Source organism: Heterocephalus glaber, unplaced genomic scaffold (genome assembly GCF_053883595.1).
Source record: "Heterocephalus glaber isolate CG9 unplaced genomic scaffold, H.glaber_assembly_v1.0 deba00001457, whole genome shotgun sequence".
In the NCBI taxonomy this organism is placed as follows: Eukaryota; Metazoa; Chordata; class Mammalia; order Rodentia; family Bathyergidae; genus Heterocephalus; species Heterocephalus glaber.
This window is the reverse complement of record NW_028258305.1, coordinates 43266009-43290743: the sequence shown is the minus strand read 5'-3', so window position 1 is coordinate 43290743 and position 24735 is coordinate 43266009. Positions and strand designations below refer to the sequence as shown.

The 24735-nt window shown below is 38.8% G+C and overlaps 1 protein-coding gene across 7 annotated transcripts in view; it reads right to left on the bottom strand.

Moving 5' to 3' along the window:
• Itsn2 (intersectin 2) overlaps positions 1–24735 on the bottom strand; it is a 148195-nt gene that overhangs the window by 92830 nt on the left and 30630 nt on the right. For all 7 annotated transcript variants that reach the window (XM_087216602.1, XM_087216603.1, XM_013070102.3 and 4 more), the window contains exon 2: positions 10143–10206. In XM_087216602.1, coding sequence (XP_087072728.1) covers positions 10143–10173 — 31 coding nt within the window. In that variant the 5' untranslated portion in view covers positions 10174–10206. The remainder of the gene's footprint in view (positions 1–10142; positions 10207–24735) is intronic.

The following is a 24735-nucleotide window of genomic DNA, read 5'->3' as shown; positions in this document are numbered from 1 at the left end:
TTTACACTTTCAACATAGCTAATAGCCATCTACATTTCTGACTATTTTTTCAATTTATTTCTGCCAAAAAAGAACCAAATGTGTTTAGGTACATAAACTCATACCCATTTGCTGCCTACCTTACCTTGTGTAAAAATCTGTCTTACAAAACCAATTTTCCAGGAGTATGCATTATTGAAAAGTAGGGGCCCAATATAATTCTGAACACTAAGATAGATTTAACAAATTTTTCTTAGGCCTAAATGACTGGATTAAAAATCTACAACATCATCTCTCTTTTTTTTCCAGGCCACAAGCCTTTATTACAGGGGTGATCTGCTGGGCTGTCTCTGAACAAAGGAGAGACAAAAGCTATATGGCCGGGATGGGGAGCGCTTCTTATAGGAGCTGGGCTGGGCCTTGTAGGAGCTGGGGTGGGGTTGAGTGAGGTAGTGGCTAGGGACTGGAGGAGCCTGTGATGCCACTAGCTGTTAAGAGGAGAGCAAGTATTAGGTTACTCTCTTGGTGGGAATAGAGGCATGCAACATCATCTCTTAAAGAGAAGATTTAAGATTATAGTTAAAAACAGATGTACTGAAGAACTAAGGACCTAAAACAGCTAAACCTACACACTTTCTAAAAAAAGAAATACTGTATAACATATATAGTAAAAAATCTACTTGGTTATCAGTTTATTAGAAAATAAGTAAGCCTGTCAGTATTCCTGTGACTAGGAAGGCAAATGGTGCATCTACGGTCCTGATTTACTTTATATGACTCTGGAAAAATTATGATTATGGATTATAAAAATGACAACCAAAAGGATGATAAAGATGGAAGTAGCTCACTTTTATTGAGCCCAGACTTTATATGCAGTAACTCATTAACCGCCCCCCAACCACTACCCTATCAATTAAGGTACTAGTGTTATTCCTAGTGTGATGTTGATCGTGTCAATGTGAGTAAGAGAAGCTCAACTAAATTGGCTCAGCAATTCCACACTCCAGGGTGTGGAAAACCCACCCTAGAGGAGCTTGTCGCCTGGATAGTGTAAAAGGGAAATGAAGAAGGATGGATCTACTTCTGTTTCTTTGGAGGCACTCTAGTCTTTGCCTTTGCGGTCATGTCCTGGCTTCCGGTGCAGATCCTTCAGCTTCTGGTGCAGATCTTTCAGCTTCTGGTGCAGATCCTTCTGCTTCAGGCGCAGATCCTTCCACTTCCAGTGTAGACTCTTCAGCCTTCCATCACAGACCCATTAGCCTGCTGATACGGACTTACATGGGACACTGCAGTGAGCTCCAGACCTTCGACTGGATCCTTCGTCTCCAGTGTGCAGACGGACCCTCTGCACTCTTCCTCATCTGACTCTGTGGGTAGCCACTGTAAAGCCAATCTTGTAAACTCATATATATATATATAAATATATATATATTTGTACATCTTGCATTATATGTTTCTCTAGTAAACAGTGACTGCCACACCCAATTTACAGATGAGGAAACTAAAATCCATGTGATAAAATAACTTGCTCAAGGTCATACAAGAAGTGGTGGAGCTGAGATTAGAATCTATCCCCAATGTGATATTATGTCCCAACCTATATGTGTAAAATACTCATTCTCTGTACTTTGATTGCCAACTTTATATACAAGGAACATTATATAACTCCACAGTGTTGTAGAAATTACATTAAAATAACACTAAATACCATCTTTCATCTATCAGATTGGCAAAATAACCATAGTTAACATTTAATGAAATTTACCATATGTCTTGTATTTTTCTAAGAGCTTTAAATGTATTCCTTCAATTAGTCTTGCAAGAATCCTGTGAGGTAATTATTACTATCACTGTTTTTCAGAGGAGGAAACAGAGATACAGAGATGAAATAATTTGCCCAAGGCAGTAAGTGTTAAAGGCAAGACTGAAATCCACTCAGGCTTAATTACGCCTTAAATTATCTGTCTTGACAATAACCCAAAAGAAATAGATCCACATGATGGGTAAAAATCAATGGGCCACAAAACTAAATGTAAGAGCTAACCTATGAAACATTTTGGTAATCTCTTATTAAGTTAAATATACATTTAGTATACAACCTTCAATAGACTCTTCAATAGACTCTTGAAAATAGATTCTTAACAAATGTAACTACTCATGGAAAATGAACACCTATTTCCATAAAAACCTGTTATCTGGGGCCGGGGATTTAGCTCAGTGGTTTCCCCACCTGCTGTGCAAGCGCAAGGACCCAAGTTTGAACCCCGGTACCCTCCCCCAAAAAACCCCCAAAAAACCTGTTATCTGATGGTTTCAGCAGAGTTATTAATAACTCTTAAACCCTGGAAATAACCCAAATGTGTGCGGTAAATGAACAGTGAACAATTTGTGGTGCACATTTACACAATGGGACGACTTCTCAGAAGTGAAAAGGAGAAATATATGCAACATCATAGATGAATCACTTGGGTATTTTGTTAAGTGGCAGAAGCCAGACATAAAATGTGACATGTGACATATATGATATTCTGGAAGAAGCAAACTGTAGGGACAAATCTAGTCAGTGGCTGCTAGTAGCTAAAGGTAGGAGATTAAAGGGTACAAGGGAATATAAAAAATTTTTTTATTTATTATTTTTAGACAGGGTCATGCTATGCAGCTCAGGGTGGTCTTGAACTCACTAAGTGGCCCAGGCTGGCCTTGAACTAACAGCAATCTTCCTGCCTCAGCCTCCCAAGTGCTGGGATTATAGGCATGCACCATCATGGCCGGCTAGGGGAACTTTTTAGTGATGGACACATTCTACTTCCAGATTTACCTAACAGTATGCACTTGTAAACTCATCAAACTGTATACTTAAAAAGGTGAACAGTATCTCCAGTGACCCCAATTTAAAAATAAAAACAAGCCAGGTACAGTGTGACATGCACCTGTACAGCCAGCCACTCAGGAGGCAAGATGGGAGATGGCTTGACCCCAGGAGTGAAGGCCAGCCTGGGCAATAGTGAGACCATGTCCCTCCACACAAACAAATAACAAAGGAGGGGAGGAAGAGGGAGAGAGCATTCAAATCATTTTCAGCCTTTGTCTGGTTAAGATCCTCTTGCCAGAAAATCCTGAAAAAAGGCTTTTTAGTCAGAAATCCTAAGGCTACTTTAAGCCTGGGGAGTCTGACAGGAAGGGTTGAGTGGCTGTAACATACATGGTGTGTTTCCCCAGGCAGTGACTACAGTTGTCCTAAGGCGAGAGCCTACTTCATTATCCTTATTACACTTTGATCCTCCATGTTACATACTACTCTCTTCACCTTTCCTTGGATATGTCTATAGTGGCCAATTCAACCTGCTCGTTAATGTTTACTGCTTAATTTCTCATAACTCCAACCACCAATCTTGACCCCTTCATATTCACTCATTCAATGAATATTTTAGGGGCACAAAGATGAACAAAATACACTCCTGAATGGAGCTCACAGGTTTTCTAATATTTAAGAGACTCTACCAGCCAACACACTACAATCACAATTAAATGTTACTATCATTAATACCACTTACAGAATGGAAATGTTCTAAAGCATTATAAGAAACAATTTTTAAAGACTATTCAAATAATCTTCAAATTTGACACTTCAAAACAGATGACCATATTAAAATATATTAGTGCACCAAGAATTTTCCAGAAATGAACACAGAAATAAGAAAACTAGCAAATATATGTAATTCAAAGCCAATTTTAAAATAGTGGATTCCATTCTGGCTTGCTTTCTTAGAATATATCACTAACAAAACCTTTTAAAGAGCCAACAGCTTGTTATTTTGCACTTCGAGGAAAAAAAAAAACAAAACTCCAAATCTTCGTCTGTATTTGTACGCCTTATAGAAAGGCAGAATAACCTAAGTTTGGGGGATGATATCTAATAATCCCCTAAAAAGCTAATAATTCTTTACATTGTCTGATAATCAGATTAGAAATGCATTAAAATTCTGTCACTCTTCTCTCAACCCATAGTTAAAGTGAGACTGTGGTATTTCTATAAAGATTTCTGTTACTTATTCTCTTCTCACCTACAGGCACTGTCAAACATGTTCTTATGATCAATGAAGAAGGAAAACAGTCCACAGTTACAAAATATCCACTATATGCTAGATCCAATGCAGTAAGTAGTGTCACATTGTTTCTACATATACAGATATACACATACATGCATATACATGCGTATATGCACACATACATACATAATGTAAGAGTAGCACAGCAGTATTCTAATTCTGAATGCACATAACTCAAACATGTCGTACTTTCATGTATTTTAGCATAAGATGATAGTCAAATGATGTATGTTGACCTACTATTTTTTTTTTTTTTGGTACCGAAGATCGAACTCAGGACCTTGCATTTGCAAGGCAGGCGGCGGCATCACTGAGTTAAATCCCCAGCCCGATCCACTATTAACTAAGTCTCCAAAATACAACTAGAAACCAGGTGTGGCACACATCTATACTTCAGCACTCTGGGAGGCTGAGGCAAAAGGATCACAAATTGACACCAGTCTGGTCAACTCAGAAACTGAGACTCTGTTGCAAAACAGAAGGAAATAAAAAGGGCTGGGAATGTGGCTCAGTGATGAAGGCCCTGTATTCAATTCTCAGCACTGAAAAACAATTTTTTTTTTTTTGGTACCAGGGATTGAATCCCAGACCTTGCACTTGCAAAGCAGGCGGGGGCACCACTGAGCTAAATCCCCGACCCATCACTGAAAAATTTAAAATCAAACAAAACACAACTGGAGCACTGGTCTAAATAGAACTATAATCTTAGTTGTAGGGACTCAAATTACAAAAACTTGGGTTATAAATGTAGTACATATTCGATTCTATAGGCCAAATGTTTAACACAGCAATTTCTTTTTTTTTCTTTTCTTTTTTCTTTTTTAAAACAGGGTCTCACTATGTAATTCAGACTGGCCTCAAACTCACAGCAGTCCTCCTGCCTCAACCTCCTGAGTGCTGGGATTACAAACAGGCGCCAGCACACCCAGCTGCAATGTCTAACTACATAGTTGAAGAGATTACTGAGCTCTAAAAAGGTAATAAAACCCTAAAAATAAAGTGGCATGATTTTCTCAGAAAGCCATTTGGCTGTTCCTGTTCTCTCCCCTCTCCTCATCCAGATTTTGTGATGAGCTTCAGAATGTATTCCTAACTTAATCATCTTCAGCACCTTACAATTTTGAGGAAGAAGCAAGTCACATCATACTACAGTATCTATGGCTAGCAACAGTGTCTTTTTTTTTTTTTTGTATTAAAATATTTAATGGGGAAGACTCTGACTAAAATATTTGAAAAATATGATTCCAGTTAAACACAGCTGATTACTTAAGCTGCTAAGCAGATTCTCCCCCCCCCCATTAACTTTATTGGTACATTTTAGGTATACAATACAGTTGCATTCATCATTGGGATCTTGTACCATTACATGAGTCTCTTGGTTCTTATTTTTTTCCCCCTTCCCTTGCCCTCCTTTCACCCCCTCCACCCTTCCCTATTTGCAAAGACCTTGTTTCCATTTTTTTCCTCTTCTCATATTTTTTCCTTTCCCTTTTTCCCCTTCCCCTACCCTTCCCAATTCCCCTGCTCTTTTAGACCTTTTCTTCCTGTTACACAATATCAGTTATACATTTTTAAAATTATAATATTAAGATCTAGGAGACATTACCACAGATTTTACAGAATTTAAAAGGATATAGAAAGCATATTACAAAAATCTGTTTTGAAATAAATTTGACAACTTCTAAGAAGTAACTTAGAAAACAAATTAATGAAACTAACTCTGGAGGAAATATAAAATTTGAATAGCACCTATTAAAGAAAGTATATTCCTGGCTTGAAAACCTACCTATATGACAACAGCAGGCTCATAAACATTTTAACTGGTAAATTATATCAAACAATTAAAGCAGAAAAAAGGAACACTTCTCCCCTCATTTTAGGAACTCAACATTGTGCTAATCCTAAAACTGGATAAAGATAATAGAAGAAAAAAGTATGAACATATATAGAAATTTGTTTAACAAAACAAACTATTAGAAGTCAGATCTGGCAGGATGTAGAAAGTGGTTTTGTGATAGGGATGGCAGAGTTGGTTCAGCACTGGAAGATCCACCCCCAAAAGTCATCATTTTAACAGAGGAAAGGAAAAAGCCATATGATCCTGTCACTAGTTGGAGAAAAAGTATTGGACTAAATTCTACAGCTGTTCATGGAAAAAGCTATCAGGACACTAGAAGTAGAACAGAAACTTCTCAACAGATCAAAGACATACTCCATACTTCCAGCGAGAGCGCCTTCTATGAATGGAGAAGATACAACAGCATCGGTGTCTTAAGCAGCCTCTTGTCTATTACCTTATCTGTCATGCTCTCCCAATCTGCATTTTCATCAAAGTTTTGAGAAGCAGGAAGCAAACTACCACGATTAAAGAAGGCTTTGGAAGGATGACTCTGTGATGCAAGAGGCACCAGTATGAAAGTCACAAGTGGTAAAAATACAATGCACTGATCTGTTTTAATTAGGGGTATGGAAAGCGAAGCACCAGAGAGACTAAGAAAAGAACTCCTGTTGGACAGAAATTCCTGAGATGATGTGCATGTTCTGTATCTTTTGTGAGTGAGCATTTGAACTGCAGCTGAGTGTGAAAAAGAGTAGAATTTTTATTGTGTTTAATTATTAATTGAAATGGCCACATGTAGCTAGTGGTTACTATACCAGACAGTACAGCCGTGTAAGAAACAAAGTGTCAACAGTCCGTGGTTAGTCTCAGGATGATAAAGTATACACATGGTAAAAGTGGAGGAATATGTCCAGAACCATTTAGACAAAACAGTGGCTCTACATATACTCTACAGACAAGTCCCAGTAGCACTGGCCATCAAAACATTTAACAAACTGTGACTGAGGTTTTACTAGAGGAGCAAATGCTATTTTGAGGGTATTTTGGCAGGGAGTTGAGATAAGATCTAGTTCAGGCTGGCCTCGAACTCACATTGATCCTCATGACTCAGCTTCCCAGGTGCTGGATTACAGGCACACGCCACCATGCCCAGCCAGTGTTGTGTTACACATGAATGATGCTTTCAAGAAGAGCGTAAACCCTAGCTGAGTGTGGGGGTGCACATCTGTAATTCTGGCTACCTGAAAGGCTGAGGCAGATCACTAGTTGGAAGTCTGCATGGGCAACTTAACAAGACGCTGTCTCAAAATAAAATTTGTTATTAGTACATAATGATTACATTTATTGCGGAAAGTACGTACGCATACATGCCACGCCTGAATTGTTTTGTCCTCTTCCCCTCCCACTGCTGCCTATTCCCTCCAACTCTTGTTTCCCCTTCTATCTGAAAAAGCTCTATTTCCATTTTTTTCTTCAATTCTCTCTTTTAAAATTCCTTTTCCCTTCCTTCCCATCTTCCACCCCTTGGTTCCTCTTCCCATCTGAAAAAGATCTACCTCCTACCTCCTATTATCTATTCTTTATTTTATTCTTTATTTATATTTTGGGTTTCTCATATAAGAGAAGCCAGGCAATATTTAAACGTGTGTGTGTGATTTATTTCACTTAACATTATGGTCTCAAGGTGCACTCATTCCCCATGATTTGAATTTATTCTTCTTTTTTTTGAGTTTATTTTTCTTTATGGCAGAGGAATACTCCATGGTGTATAAATACTACTTTTTCTTTATCTATTCATCTGTGAATGGACATACAGGCTGCTTTCAAGATTTAGCTATTATTGTTATAAACATGGATATGCATGTATCCCTGTAATATGATGACAAATTCTTTTGGGAAGATACCTGGAAGGGGAATAGCTGGGTCAAGTGGAATTTCTAGTTTTAATTTTTTGAGGAATCTCTATCCCGATATCCATAGTGCTTGTACTAGTTTACACTCCCACCAACAATGCAGAAGGGTTCCTTTTCCCCCCAGCAGCCATGCCAGCATTTATTTGATTTCTTATTGATGGAGATTCTCTCTGCAGTAAGATGAAATTTGAGTTTTAATTTGTATTTCTTAAATGGCCAGGAATGTTTTATGTTTTTTCATGTATTATTGGCCATCTGTACTTCTTTGGAGAAGTAACTATTCATTTTGGTTGCCCATTTTTTGATTGGGTCTTTTATTTTGGAAAGTCAAAATAAAAATTTGAAAGGGCTGCCCTGGGGATATAGCTTAGTGGAAGAGCACTTGCCTAGCATCCTACCGGGTGCAAGGCCCTGGGGTTCAATCCCCAGTACCACCACCAAAACAAAGAGGAACTTAAATGCTAAACTGGACTATAAATTAATGTTTAGTTAGACGTAAGTTTAATTTTCACCTGTTTTATTAACCAACTAGTAAGGTACTGTAGTCTCTATTTGCTATAAATTCTTCCTTAGTTAAAAAACTACTAACTTGGGCCGAGGATTTAGCTCAGTGGTTCTGGTGCCTGCCTCGCAAGCGCAAGGTCCCAAGTTCGATCCCCAGTACCAAAAAAAAAAAAAAAAATTACTACTTTGTTATTACATAGTACTTCCAAATTAACTTTTAACATTATGGACAATTATTTATTTAATAAGCATTCTTTTGTTATTGAACATTGTTTCCAATATTATTATTTTATATATAATGCAATGGGCAATAAGGTGGATAAATAAATGCTCATGAAGTGAAAGAAATAGAATGAAGAAAACTGGGCCCATGCTGCCTCTTTTATGCTCATTTTGTGTATAAACCTAACACTTTGGTTGACGTCTATACTAAACTGTGTTTAGTTCAAACTCTTTTATGAGACATGGAAGTCTTCAAACTTGAGTAAGGGCACATTACTACTAAAATTAGTAACCTGATTTTAAACATATGTATCACTCATTTTAAAAATGGAAGCAATCCTCACGTTGACTACTTTAAGAATTTTTAAGATATGTTTGTAGATAATCTGTTACAATTAAATTTAACTGTGAATGACAGAATTCAAAATAACAGTGCCTGATGGAAGATTTCTTACGTTAATCCTTAAAAATAGTTCTGATAAGGCAAAAAACAAAAACATGACAATGAATCTTACATTGGAACTTACTTTCTTTTTTATACAAATAACTCATTTTTCCAAAACTTCCTAAATTTCTAAGCTCAACTCTTTGAATGTACAACATGCATTTTCTTTATTAATGTGCTGATTTACCTCTAGGAGTGGAAACAAGTTAGAAAAAGAAGATGCAATTGATCAAATACTAGAGAGTAACATCAAAACAACTGTTTTCTGAAGGTTAATACTACTGTTTTCAATTTAAGTGTGACAAAAAGTATTGACTTAGTTCTTTACAACCTTATATTTACCTACAATCAGCTAATAAAGTTACACAAAACTAAGAAATCATCACTTAGGTTTCTTGGTCTGGTGGTTTGAGCATAATGCATTTTCTCAATTCTAAAGAGTGCACACAGTAACTCAGTAACTATCAAGGGGAGTTAATTTAGCTTTGGGTAAGGGATTAAAACCAGAATCAGAACAAATGCTTTTAAAAGTTTTCATTATTGAAATTACCTAAACATTTTCTCTTAAAATTTTTTATATTAGGGGTCGGGGATTTAACTCAGTGGTTTCGCTGCCTGCTGCGCAAGCACAAGGACCCGAGTTTGATCCCCAGTACCAAAAACAAACAAAATTTCATATTAAACAAATACATATGTAAGCATACATAATTCTTTACATATGGAAAACAATCTTACATGTGTATTACTCAATATTTACTGGCTTCATTTGTTTGCAATCATCCTGTGATAGGAAAACCCTTTTCATACTCATCGGACAGGATTCTGCTTTTTGTCCTTCAGTTTTAGGCATAAAACACAACATATCTTTAGGCTATTCTTAACTATTCAATGCCAAGCAAACATTCCAAATAATACTGCAGAACAGGTTTACACAGAGACATGGGATTTATGACATAATAATCTAACAGGACAGTATTCTATAGTATTCTGAGATAAACGACAGTATTTTAACAGGGGTACTTTAAATTTGCATTTATAAGGTTAAGGAAAATCATCTACACAAATACTTTAAATCTCTACCAAAAAACTTTCATATCCCCTGTATCCTGCCACAAGCACAAGCTGCTTACCATTCATAGCTGTGGGAAACTGAGCCATCATGGTCCTGAATTTTCCTTGCTAGCTCTCAGCCATCTGCAACATAAAAACATGGTGTCATTAATAATACAATAAGGGCAGACCACAGCTTAGTGCACCCATTAAGCAGTAGGAATGTCTGTCCTCTTCGATTCACACCTCCAACACAAAAGAATGCAGAGCTTCTTGCTGCTGCTGAACAGGCAGAATGTGTCTGGGGAACAGTGGGAGATTCTGTTGGGAAACCATGTGAAAGAAAGAGACCAGTAAGTACAGGGTTAAGTACATAATCATGACAAAGAAAAGATCCACATACTTAACAGCCAATACTGAATATCGAAACCCTTGGCACAACCCAACACCGTTGGAGAAACTAGGAAAGAGGAAGGAGCGTCTGTTATGTCTAGGTAAGAATTTATCTCAGAGAAATCAACTGTATAACTCATATATATAAGAATAACATGGAAATTCTAATATTTTTTATTTTAAAAATCCCCAAACAAGAAAAATATCCAAAATAAATGTAACATAGTTGTTTAATTAAGCTGCACAGGTTTGTAAAATGGTCTAAGAAGGGGCAGGGATACACAGCTCAGGGTTACAGCACTCACCTAGTGTGCTCTAGACCCTGGGTTCAATCCCCAGTACCACAAAAAAGTAATTATTAAAATACATACATAATTATTAAAATAAATATATTTTAAAATACAACTAAGTGTGCTGGGCAAGCACTCTGCATTAGTAAAGGAAAGACCTTTGGAAATTAAAAGTTCTGGGTTCAAAGTTGCTCTGCTATATTTCTAGCAGTGATAATGGAAGTTATTTAGCCTTTTCAGGTCTCAGATTCTTTATCTGAAAAATATTTTCCAGACTGTTTTTAAAAAGTATTAAAGGCTATCTTTCCTCCAGTGAAGGTGTTTGGCTCCTTTATCGAAGATAAGATGGCTGAGTGTGTCTGGCGTTGTTTCTGCATCTTCTCATCTGTTCCACTGGTCCTCAAGTCTGTTTCTTTGCCAGTACCATGCTGTTTTTATCACAGTAGCTTTGTAGTAGAGTTGCAGGTTGGGGATTGTGATACCCCCTGCCATGTCTCTGTTACCTAGAATTGCTTTTGCTATTCTGGGTCTCTTCTTGCTCCAAATGAATTTTTGGATTTTCTCGAGGTCTATGAAGTATGCTGCTGGGATCGCAATTGGAATTGCATTAAATCTATATAGCAGTTTTGGAAGTATGGCCATTTTCACTATATTAATCCTTCCTACCCAGGGGCAGGGGATGTCTGTCCATTTTCTGATATCATCTTCAATCTCTCTTTTCAGAGTGCCATAGTTTTCAGAGAAGAGGTCTTTGATTTCTTTCATTAGGTTGACTCCTAGGTATTTCAGTTTTTTGGATGCTGTTGTGAAAGGAATTATTTGCCCTATTTCTCAGTGAGTTTGTCGTTGGTGTAGAGGAAAGCTATTGATTTTTGTGGGTTGACCTTGTAACCAGCTACTTGACTGAATTTGGTTATTAAGTCTAGAAGACTTTTGGTGGAGTTCTTGGGGTCTTCTATATAGAGTATCATGGAAAGATAGCCTCTTTAATAAATAGTGCTGGAAAAATTGGGTTTCAACTTGCCAAAGATTAAAACTAGACCTATATCTCTCGCCATGCACTAAACTAAAATAAAGATCTAAATATTAAAACAGAAAAGCTGAACCAGTTGGAACAGAGGTTAGGTAGAACTCTTGAAGACATCGGTGTAGGAAAAGATTTTATGAACAAAACCTCAGTTGCCCACGAACTAGCACAAACAATCAACAAGTGGGATCTCTTATTAAAAAGCTTCTGCACAGCAAGAGAAACCACCAGCAGTGTGAAGAGACAAACCACAATGTGGGAAAACATCCTTTTCCTCAAAGGTCTACTATCTCGAATCTATAAAGAACTTAAAAAGATCAGACCTCCCAAATTTAAAGACCCAATCCAAAAATGGGCAGCTGAAATGAACAGACATTTCTCAGACAAAGAAGTAGAAATAGCGAATAATTACATGAAAAAATGTTCAACATCACTGGTCATTCGAGAGATGCAAATGAAAACAATGCTGAGATTCCACCTCACACCATAAAGAATGGCTGCTATCATGAAATCAACCAATAACAAATGCTGGTGGTGCTGTGGGGAAAGAGGAACCCTGCTCCACTGATGGTGGGAGTGTAGACTGGTGCAACCACTGTGCAAATCAGTATGGAGATACCTCAAAGAACTAGGACTGGAAGTCCCATTTGACCCCGCTATTCCACTGCTGGGGATCTTCCCCAAAGAAATGAAAGAATCATACCACAGTGATATATGTGCACCCATGTTCATAGCAGCACAGTTTGTGATAGCTAAAACTTGGAGACAGCCCAAATGCCCATCAACTGGAGACTGGATAAAGAAAATGTAGTTTTTTTAATAAAATGGAGTACTACTCAGTCATAAAAATGAGAAATTATAGAGACATTTATAGCTAAATGGATGCACATTGAGGCAATACTCTTAAGTGAAATAAATAGGACACACATGTGTAAATACCGAATAGTTTCTCTAGTGTGAGAAACTGAAAGTGTAAATAAGGACTAAAATGTATAACAGATAATGTGAAATAGGAAGAAAAGGGGCAAAGGGGAAGGAAGTGGGAAGGGTAGGGGAAAGGATAGAAGGGTATGTAGTTAATATGAGAAAATGGAAAAATAGGAACAAAATCTTTGTAAATAGAGAGGAAGGGAGGGGTTGAAGGGAGGGCTGGGCAAGGGTGAAAAATAAGAACCAAGAGAGATTATGTAAAGGTGCAAATTTCCAACAATGAATGTCATTATATTGTATATCTAAAATGTACCAATGATTAGAATGAATAATCGATAATGCAAAATAGGAAGAAAAGGTCCAAAGGGGTAGGGGTAGTGGGAGGGGCAGGGGAAAGGAAAGAAGGGAAAGGAAAAATGATGAGAAATGGAAAAAATGGAAATAAAGTCTTTGTAAATAGGGAAGAGTGGAGGGCGTGAAGGGAGGGCTAGGAATGGGGAAAAAAATAAGAACCAAGATGCATCATGTAAAGGTACAAGTTCCCAATGAGAAATGTAATTGTGTTGTATACCTAAAATGTACCAATAAAAGAATAATAAAAAAAAAAAGCATTAAAGGGCCAGGGATGTAGCTTAGCCACACAGTGCCTGCCTGGCCAGCTCAAGGTCCTGAGTTTGATTCCTGATACCAAAAAAACCCAAAGGTATTAAACAAGCTAGGCACGGTGGCAAACTCTAGGAGGCTAAGGTGGAAGGATTACAAATTTGATTCCATCTCAGGCAATTTAGTAAGATGCTGTCTCAAAATTTAAAAGGGGGTGTGCAGGGGATTTAGCTCAGTGGTTCCGGCACCTGCCTCGCAAGCACAAGGTCCCGAGTTCGATCGCCGGTGCCCCCCCACCCCAAAAATTTAAAAGGGGAATGGACTGGGGATATTAATTATATTAATGCAAAGGCTCTGGGCTCAATCTCCAGTACCCCCCCCCAAAAAAAGGGTACTGAACATAATCAGGTACACTGCTCAACACAAATGGCTGCTATTTTGCAAAAATCCAGGATGAGAGTGGACCCCTTAATTTTGAATCCTGAATTTATTTAACTGTAAATAAACTCAAAATTCAAAACTTGTTCCATGAATCTCAAAAGAAGGACCTGTTGGGGAGACTGAAGGCCTAGCAAATTTATAGTAATGTTTTGAGTAATTAAAACCATGGATCATAATATTGCAGGAAAACGTTAGTATATTCAAAGACTGCTCAGTATCTCATCTATTTATCCAAACCTTTTGAACATTAGTATTTTAGAAGTCTAAGAAAAATATTTGCACAGGCCATTTTAAACAAAGCCAGTATAAACTAGTACACATCATAGTAGACATTATCACTAGAAAAATTGGCTGACCAGCTGTGGGTGGGTACAACATACTACTAATCCAGTGAAGTCAGTATACTCAACCATCTAACCCTCAGCTTTAACGAACCAGAAATATGAACATATTTCATATTTATTTAGTGACATTAACAAAAATACTGGTATACAAATCTTATTTATTTACAAGAGAACTGACAGCATCTTTTCTTCCTACAGAACAAACTATTTCATGTATTACATTTTACATAGATCATTGTGTGGCAATCAAAAGGAGTTAACTGCAATTAGAAAGCACAGTGACATCAGGCACTGACAGTCTGATACATCCTTCCAGATGAGCCAGGACCAGGCAACGGGGATGGACAAATCTCCACTAAGGCTTGAAATGGCACTGCCAATTTGACTCTTTTGACTCTTAACTTTTTTGTGTGTGTATAGCGTACATTCTTTCTTTATATACCAGTAAACTTTACTGCAATGGAGTTTATGCCTGTTACCACACTCAGACTTTCTGGGTAGGAGGAAACTTTTACCTGTGTACACACTGTCGTCTCCATTCCTGTCCTAAGAGTTAAACTCCAGGTACTGGAATTGTTCATAGAAAAAAAACATCGAAACCATAGTGTGCGTGCGCGTTCGTGTGGTGCTGGAACTCCTATAGGAGGTACTGTCTTGAGCCTTCAAGGATGAGTAAGAATTATTTATAATTATAGTTAAGAATTTTGGACTTGGACTTGTAGAAAATCACATAACAATAACTCAAGAGACCTCTGAGGCTCTAGGTGAAAGTACATGCTTTAGATTTTCCAGCCTGACCTTCAGTCACCTTCACTCTACTCAGACCTCCTTAAGGGTTCATAAATACGTACTACATGTCATGTATGTAATTAGAATCAGAGTAAATTCTGGGACAAGTATGCTTGTGGAGCGCCCCTGAGATAACTCAACACCCTGCCAATCAGTCCTGTCAACCACACAGCTAAAGGTTCAGGGGAGACACCTGGGCTGAGGTACATATCCTTTAAATTCCAAAAGCCTGATAAATCTTGGGACTGGGGCTGTGTTCTGCGTTCTGTGTGCAGTGCTTTTGCTATCCTGTTGTTACAGGAAATAATACCGGAGATGAAATATGAAATATTCTATCTCCCAACCTGTTAGCTGTGTGATAAGCCAAGCTCTTGTTCTCTAAAAATCGAAGAATGAATTTAAGGAACAGAGAGCAAGAGTAGGAAGATACTTATTGATAGGAAAGCTCTTGATGGGGAGAAGGGGACCAGAGTGGGTAGCTGGGGACCCCACTTCACAGGAGTGTTTTTGTTTTGTTTTGTTTTGTTGGTACTGGGGATCAAACTCGGGTCCTTACGCTTGCTGAGCAGGTGGCAAAATCACTGAGCTAAATCCCCGGCCCCACAATGGAGTTTTATAGGGTGAAACCATGTACGTACAACATGGGCCCCAGCCATGAACATCCAGTAAGGTTACAAGTACAGTCACTTAGGTAATGGTGGTCCAATTGGGAAACAAGTCACATAACAAGTGTGGATGGAAAGAGCAAAGATCCTCCTAGAAGTGGTGGGTCCAGAGGTCTCCGCTCATCCACCGGGGTGGCCGATGTCTATCCTAGACTTCATTAGGCCCAGTGTTTGTTCTCTGAGGAAGTGTGCAGGTCTCTTCATCTTGTCTTTATTTTGAGGCCCTGTTTCCAACCAGGATGTCTCTGGTCACAGCTATGGTGTTTCACCTTTGTCCCGACCCTCGAGGAACTAGCCCTATCTGTCTGCCTATAATATTTCCACCTAATTCATCTGTCTATAATACTGCCACCCCAACACCATTTCTGTTTGTGCCATATCTTTTGTTGGCACGGACCTGCCCTGAGCACAACTTCCTATGATCTTCAATAAGTGTAGCTGCTCTTCACTTGCCTTTTGGATTGTGTGCTTGCAATTCTTTGCTCATCGTACACAAGAGCCTTCATTATACCAGCATATCACATGGTAACAAGCAGAACTCCCTGACTCTGGCTCTGAAAGATTATGGAATAAAAAGAATCAAAGAAACAACTCTCAGATGAGACTAAGTAAACTGCAGTATCACTGAGACAGTCAGGGTCCACCCAAAAGGGGACAGAACAATCACATGCTGGGAAAGGCCCCACAGGGATTGTGCTTGTTTTGTGCCTTCACAATAGAACCAAACAAAGACACGAATGAGGACACAGGGCTCACACACAGGCCTGGAGTTCAAAAACAAAACCAGTTACAAATTCAGTCCACTAGTACTGATGCAAGCAAGGGTCAGCCTCCTGAAAACCTGCCTTAACCTAGCAAACCTGACCAATGAGCTGCCTGCAACTAAGCTCAGAAACTGACTAGTCAAGACAGAGCACTCTACAAGTGTTTTTGTGGAGGTGTTTTTTTTTGGAGTTTTGTGTAGGCAGGGGGTCGAACCCAGGACCTCATGCATACTAGGCAAGTGCTCTCCCACTGAGCTCATCCCCAGTCCTATCTATCTATCTATCTATCTATCTATCTATCTATCTATCTATCTATCTATCTATCTATCCATACCAGGGCTAGAACTCAATACCTTGCGCTTGCAAGGCATGCACGGCACCACTGAGGTAAATCCCCAGCCCTATTTTTTCATTTTGAGACAGGGTCTCACTAAATTGCTCAGACTGGTCTCGGATTTACAATCTTTCTACCTCAGGCTCCCAAGCAGCTGGGATTACAGCCATGCACTACCACCTCGGTTCTTTGCAAGACACTTTCTGTAAGTCTGAACCTTATTTGCCTGGGAACTTTTAATGGGAACTTTTCCTTGATTGGCCACCCCTTTTCCTTTGTTCAGGGAGCTCCTGGTCTGACTGCTCTTTTTCAGTGCTGAGAATCCTTTTTGCTCTAGCAGCCATCCCAATAAAAGCCTTGGCTGTGCCTGTATCCCTCTGGGTCCAGTCTGGTTTCTATCGTTTCTGGACCAAGAACTTAGGTCCAGTAACATCACCAGTTAAAAAAGTTAACACAGAAGGAAGTCTCATAACCAAGTCAAGGGTATAACAAGTGTAACATTTTTGCTTCCTCAATTCTAAATTATCCTAAGTAATGTAAACCCAAGAGGACATATGCTTGCAAAGTATCTTCTTACAGACACACAGTAGCAAGCACCTCTATTTTATTAGTTTTTGTGTGACAGGCAATTTTAAAACATGAGAGAAAATCCACCAAAAGCATTACATATAACAGTTTTGTAACTCTACATACAGAAAGCGCATTACCAAAGATGACTCAGACAGCAGAAAGACAAATATGGAACAGGACCCCAGGATTAAGCCTTTATCCCTTAGATCAAGTCCTAAACTTACAAATCATAGTCTAGGATCTTTGGCTGGTCTCTATGTATTCTGTGAATTCAACAGAATGTCACATGGTAAGTGCTCAATAACTGCAGGCAACACCCTGAAATAAAATGATGGAATGAACCAAATAATATGACAGGGAAGGCAAGACCTTTGGGCTAAATGCAGGTACTGGTATTACAGAATCTTCTTTACTCTGTGAGTGGGATTCAGCCATGCACGCATGCAGACGCCGTAAGATAACACTGATATATGTATGTAACATCTGGTTGACTGTGATAACATCTTAACATAGTGCCACAACCTGTGGGAACCACTAAGCTTTAAAGCATACTACTAAGTATCTCTTATATTTATACTAATTCTCTCTGCTCTATTGTGGAATGCTTGTAATTACCTCATGTTTAACATTTTACTAGTCTAAAAGAAGAAAGGAAGAAAACAAAAAAAGGGAAAAAACCTTTCTACTAGTCTACTTGCTGATTTGTAGAGAAATAACTGCAGTTGAAATTCTGAAGCATTTAAGACAAATAACTCTTAGTTTTTAGAAAATCACATTTTACACTATGTAATCATAATAGTTACATTTGCTGTTTCCTATTAATTCAATACACTTCTGTTGACCTTTTACAATCCGTCATGCTCGATATTCCTTGAGAACCAGGTTCCACATTCTGCACATACCCAGGTGCCAGACACTGCCAGATTCTTGGATAGTACTCATTTCCCTCACGAGATCACCACAAGGCCAATGACAGCGCACTCACTTCACAGATGGAAGAGCCAAGAGGCTAATTACTTGCTCAAATCAGTACATCACAAAACCAGGAAGATATCCCAAACATATCTAGTTCTAAAGCTCACAGATTTCCCACAGGCATTATCTGCTTTTTCCTCTCTTAGAGACAATGATTAATGATGAGTAGGTCATAGGTTCCTGCAAGCAGCAGGTAGACTTAAGGTGGTAAATTTGTAGCGGAGAAGAAAAACAAGCTGGGGCTGTCTTAATACACAGGACCTCAGGTGCTTCAGGAAGCACTGTCTCCTACCCCTTGCTGTAACTCTGAAGGGAACCAGCAAAATGCTTTTCTACCCTGTGGAGGGGCTGACATGCAATGACGGGCAGTTCTGGCAGTTTGTAGTCATGATGTGAGCTGTGTTGGTTACCCATGGCTTTAGAATATTCATGTGGAGCTTTCCCCGCTCAATAAAATAAAAATAAAAATTAATGGAGAAACGACACTGTTACCTTTGTAGAAATAAAGAGAATACATTTGGTAGCTAATAGGTATAAAGCAAAGAAGACTGTTTTGGTTTAATAGAATCTAAATGCAATTTGGGGAAACACCAAAAATAATTTGGAAAATATATTTATAGTAAGAAACAGAAAAGCAGAAACTGGTGTAGGAAGTTTTTCTACAAAAACTTAAGACCCAGAAAAATAAATCATAATCATACTAGTAAAAAGTAGCTCAGTTGAGGGTTTTTACTATTGTTTGTTTTAAGACAGTCTTGCTAAGTTGCCTCAGCCTTGCAAAATGCTGGGATGACAGGCATGGGTCACCACTCTGGCTACGGTTGGGTTTGTTTGTTTAGAAGCACAGAATTTTAGAAATAAAGAAAGAATTAGAGTAATTATTTACTCCAAAAAACCCATTTTCAAGATGGGGAAACTAAGAAACTTGTACAAGCTCACAAATCAGAAGCAAAACTGGTCCCAGAAGCTCGTCTCTCAAAGCTTCCCTGCTTGCTTATCATGTCACCTGGGATATTTACTAATTCCACAGATTTTTCAGGCCCCATTGCTTGGAAATTATGGACAAGTAGGTCATTGTGTGAATTATGGCAAGAATCTCCTAAAATTGTCTCCCATCCTAAGACCCTTCCAGAGGGCCCCTCTTTTTTTCCTAAAACAATCACTAATATCCCTCTACTGCTTAAATCTTCTCACTAACTGAAGTCCAAATTTATTAGTATGATGTATAGTGCTCTTTAGAAACTCGCTCCAAGCTTCTTTATCACACTTATCTCAAGATACTTTTCCTTGAGTCCTTTGTCCTAAGTACACCAACCTTTCCTTGAAACAGCAATGACTTTTCCTCTCCCCATTCCCTCACGAAGAGGTGCTCCCTCTGCCACAGCCACCATGCTTTCCTATTGTTCTTTAACTGCCAATTCAAATGTCTTTTCTTAAAAGACTTCTATCCTCCTTGGCAATTTGTCAATATGTTTTAGGTATGTCTGTAATATTTATCCAACTCAAAAAAACCTCATTTATCACACTGTATTTCAATTTCAGGCTTCACATGTTTGCCTGTTTCACATGCCCTGGGCAGAGACGTTTATTTAGCTTTGTATGCTTAGTTCCTCAATCAGATCTCCCAGAAAAAAGTGCTCAATAAATATTTGCTGAACAGATGAATTGTCTAAATGAGTAATACAGTTGACACAGAAAAGAAAAAAGGAGGGGGAACAGAGGAAATACAGAGAGAAGCAATGTTCAGATAAGAGATTAGAGCTAGGACAAAACTGATTCTAACAACTGGGCAAAATCTGTCGAAGTCATGGAGACCCGGGGCGCATGTGCAGAACACAGGATCCAGGATGACTGTAGCTCCTGAGCACTGTGCCTGGAACACGCAGAAAAGGGCTATTTTCAACTCTTCATTTACATCTGCCATGAAGCCAAGCATGTCTTTTATAGGGCAGTTTAAATCTGGAGCCAGGTCAAGTGAGTTTTTGATGGGGACAACCGTCCCAATGGGTTAATTCGTAAGAGGGAAAACCCAATCCAGGACGTCAGATACACAAGGCCCCTTCTTTATCCTGTGGCCGCTCTGAGTCTGTTCCCTGACCTGCTCTCACCTGCACTGCAGACTTCTCCACCTTCAATAAACGTATATCCACTATCTTTTCTGAGCATCTTGCTCAGGACACCAAGAACGTGGAAAGAGCTCCCTGGGACCACTGTCAGGCAACAACACCAAACTGAACATATTTTTAAAAAGATCTGGTAAGGAAAGCAGAGCAGGCTCCTAAACACTTCCTGACACTTTGCTGACCTCAGGACTGTGGACCTGCAAACCAAACTGTCCCCTCCAAAATGGCTCCCCTGTAATTTGGTTGGGTTTTTTTCTTTTAAATATACTGTACTTTTCAAGATAAATGTTTATTCCCCAGTGCATTTTGAAGGCTTACTAGTAGTACAGAGGAAGGCTTGGGTTTTTCAGTTATACTTTAAATCATATCACTTAAATGTTGGTTAGGTTAAGTAAATCTGACTAAAGGCCAGACATTTGCAAGCAAGAGCCTGAAGGTATATTTTATAAAGCCCTCTTGGTGCTTCCTTGACTCCTAGTAGTGCTAGGTACACACAGCCAAGTCTCAAGCCCTCCTTGTTGATTAGTTGAGAAAAATGTTCCTGCCTAGTTCCCAAGGAGATCAAGGTCAGTTCTATACAAGAATGACCGGGGCAAAATTACCTACTAATTCACAGGGCTTGCAGCAAGAAGTCGTCAACACAGTGCACATATCCCCTGCACCTGTTCCCCACCTAACTGCTCATTCCTTTCTCATTCATTTAGTCATCACACATAAATGGTCACTGTAAGAAAAGGATTTGAGGAATGCTGTAAGAGCCCAGAGGACAGACCTAACACCACAAAATATGGTATAAGTTATAGAGGAGGTAAGATTTACGTAATAATCATTTAACATGTGGCCAGAAGCAGAGTGAGTAAATGACACTGTAGAGGTGTGTGGGCAGGGACTGTTAGAAGAAAGGAAGTTTCTAAACCTATAGATAAACTGGTTGAAAGAAGGAAAGTACAGAGCCAACATAACAGGATCACTTCTATTCTAAGACACTGTGATTTTAAAGTGGTGTAATTGCAAATAATTAACTTAAGAGTTAAAAGAGACTAAGTCAGCAACAGTTTTCAAATTATACTCTCTGGAGTTCTAGAAGTTTCAGGGAGCTACAACAGAGCAAAGAGAAAAGGTCGAGGGTAGGAAGGGATATCACCTTCAATGACAGCAGTTCTGGCTTTGTGTTTTATATATGGAAGTTTCTTCATAAGATTTTATCTGACAATTCTTTTTAAAAAGAAAGCAACATATTGGATTCCATCCCCTTCATTTCAGAAAAATTAAACAGAAGCCAAAGGAGTAATTAGCCAACATCACACAGGAAGGAAAACAGTAAGTCATGCTTTTGATTTTGGACTTCACTTTGTAATTCATGGAGCATTCATAATTTTTAAAAAATGACTTTTCTAGTTAAAGACCTAATATGGGTAATATCAATGAAAGACAGTACCCTGGGAGAGCATATATAGAAAAGAAAAAGAAAAACCTGGTCTTTGAAGGGCAAAGGGAAACAATTCGATCAAGCAGCATACGATACAGAACTGGATTTGATTTCCGAGACAAAGACATCAATCATCAAGAGAATGGCATTTTCCAGGGGGTGAGAACTTGAACCTGAGCAATAAAGAACAGATATCTTAGAGGAAGAATGGACAGGACTTTCTAACAACTAAATAAGGAAGATCAAAGAAGAGCATCACAGATGAGCTTCTATCTTGGGTGGCTATAGAACATTAAGTAAGACAGAAGCTAAGAAAGTAGGGGCTTGGCCAGGTGTGTGGCACATGCCTGCAATCCCAACTACCGAGGCGGCTATGGCAGAAGGATCACAAGTTTGGGCCTGACTAGGTGACTTGGCAAGACCCTATCTCAAAATAAAATTTTAAAGGAGGCTGGGGATGTAGCTAAGTAGCAGAGCACTTGCCTAGTAGAGGAGGTTTAGCTGGGTGTAGTGGTGCATGCCTGTTATCTCTGCACTCTGGGAGGCTGAGGCCAGAGGTTCAGAAGTTCAAGTCCAGCCCAAGCAACTCAGCAACTTAGTGAGACCTTGTCTCAAAATGAAAAAAAATATAAAAATAGAAAAGAGTTGGGAATATACCTCAGTGCAAATCCCCAGTTCCAAAAAAAAAAAAATTCCTGGGTTTTATCCCCAGTAGCACAGAACAAAGACAGTAGAGATTTGGATGTTAAATTTGGGGGGTAAGCAACAAAATATTCAATTGTGAACATATCTAATCTGTCATACCTATAAAAACATCCATGAGGAGATACCCAAGAAATAGCAAAAACTCTATTGGAGATGGAGACCCAGATTTGATAGTCATTAGGAACTGGGAATAGCTGTAATCATGTCAGTGAATGACATTATACACAAAAGAATGCATAAGAAACAAGAGATGTTAGAAACAGGAGAGATCAGAATATACTTTTAATTTTAATTTTAAGAAGTTTCAAGGAGGAGGTAGTGATTGCCAAATGTCACAGCAGACAAGACGAAGCTGTTAGTTTTGACACTTTCACTGAGTTCAACTCCAGTTCAGTGGTGGCTGCAATGTAAGTCAAAGTGAAGTTGATTAGGCGGTAAAGGTGTGGTGAAGGTGGGTGACTCAAGGAATACGCTGTTGCTGGGCACTCTGGCGTGTGCCTGTGATCCCAGCTACTCAGATGCAGCAGCAGTCACAGTTTGAGGCTAGCCCGGCATACTTAGCAAGACTCTGCCTCAAAATTTCAAAAAAAGAGGGTGAGGAGTTCAAGATTCAATTCAATGGTAGAAAACCCTGGTTCATTTTCCAGGGATGAGAAAAAAATGTTGTTAAAAGGGGAAGGAAGAGTGGGAGGAGTAAGAGTTGAGTTTTTAAGAAAAGAAGGCAGCCCTGTTATAAAGTTCTAGTTTTTAAACGGAGAACAAAATTATCTTAGAGGAAAAAAGATTTAATTTCCAAAAAAGGAGTGGAGAGGGAGAGTCAGAAAAAGCGGAATTAGCTCTTGAGTATAAATTCATGGGTAGACATTCCCAATTCTGGTACTAGAGCTCACAAATGGCAGTGGGGATGTATGAAGATATTCCTAAGTCTGGAAGCATAAAAAGGAATTGAGAAAATATAGTCCTCCCTCCCCCTGCAAACCTTCCCTTTCTCCTTAGGCTTAACAGTCCACAGGGCAGAGCTGCAGACAGACTATTTGACCTCTGGGACTCCCAAGTGCCTTAGCACAAATTTTTCTTCTTGTCGATCCAAAAAAGAGGTCGCATGCAAATCAATTCTCCTGAATCAACCTGACAGACAAGTGCACATTCAACTTAGCTTAGGCTCTCCAGATCCAAACAACTGTTGAATGAACAGATGTGGGAAAAAACACTGCAGGCAGAGGTAAGAGTACAAGCAAAAGCAACGTGACTAATGTGGAATAGGAAAACAGATTTACAGGAAATAGTGAAGAGCTGATAACAACACGAGGAACCATAACTCATGCAAAAACCAGTGCTACAGTAATATCTAACTGATATAAATATAAATAAACACAATCTTTAAAAAAAAAAAACCAACCTTTAACACGTTCCTGCTAGCTTGAACCACCAGTGAGTGGCATATGCACAACTGTCCCGTGGGACGGCTTGTACCACACACTGGGACTGTCCCATGCCTCCTGATGGCACAGTCACGGGTGTACCACCAGTGGGTCAGAGCCAGCCCACAGTGAGACACAGGAATCACCACCCCGTCGTGGACATGTTAAAAAGAGACATTAATATATTCATAGTTGAAAGCGAAAGTCCATTACCAAGATAAGCCATTAGTACTTCCAAATATATTGTTCCTATTTATAAACTAACACATACTATTTTTACACAGATAAAATCATACATACATCATACATTGTTTTGCAACCTGATTTTTTTCATTATTCACTTTTCTCTACTACAAATAATGTTACAATAAACATTCTTCATATAAGTAAATATAGGCCTGTATACATACATATTATGTGTTTTCAAAGTACTTGAAGTAGAAAGTAGGTTATAGTATATGGACATTGTAGTTTTAATAGATATTATCAAACAGCTTAAATTGGGCTTTATCTATAGAGTCCTTCAATACAGGCTGACATCAGAAAACCAAAAAGATAGGGTGTACCCTACCCTGACTTAATTCGTGTGGACATTTTACAGTAGCTACACCAGTACTGCACTGCATTTCCTCTAAGCTACTCCTTAACTGAGCTCTCCTCTCCCAACAAATGCAACTGTAAGAATATTGTGTGCATCATCTCAAACGTGGAAAGTTTATTGAGCAGAAGGTACAGACTGGGGAGGGGCACAGGTAACAGTGTGATATTTATCTTTCCAGGTCTCTTTCATGCACATATGAACATGTTATTCTTAAAAACATTATGCCTACTACTATGTTAATTTCTTTCTCATTCCACATATTATGGATT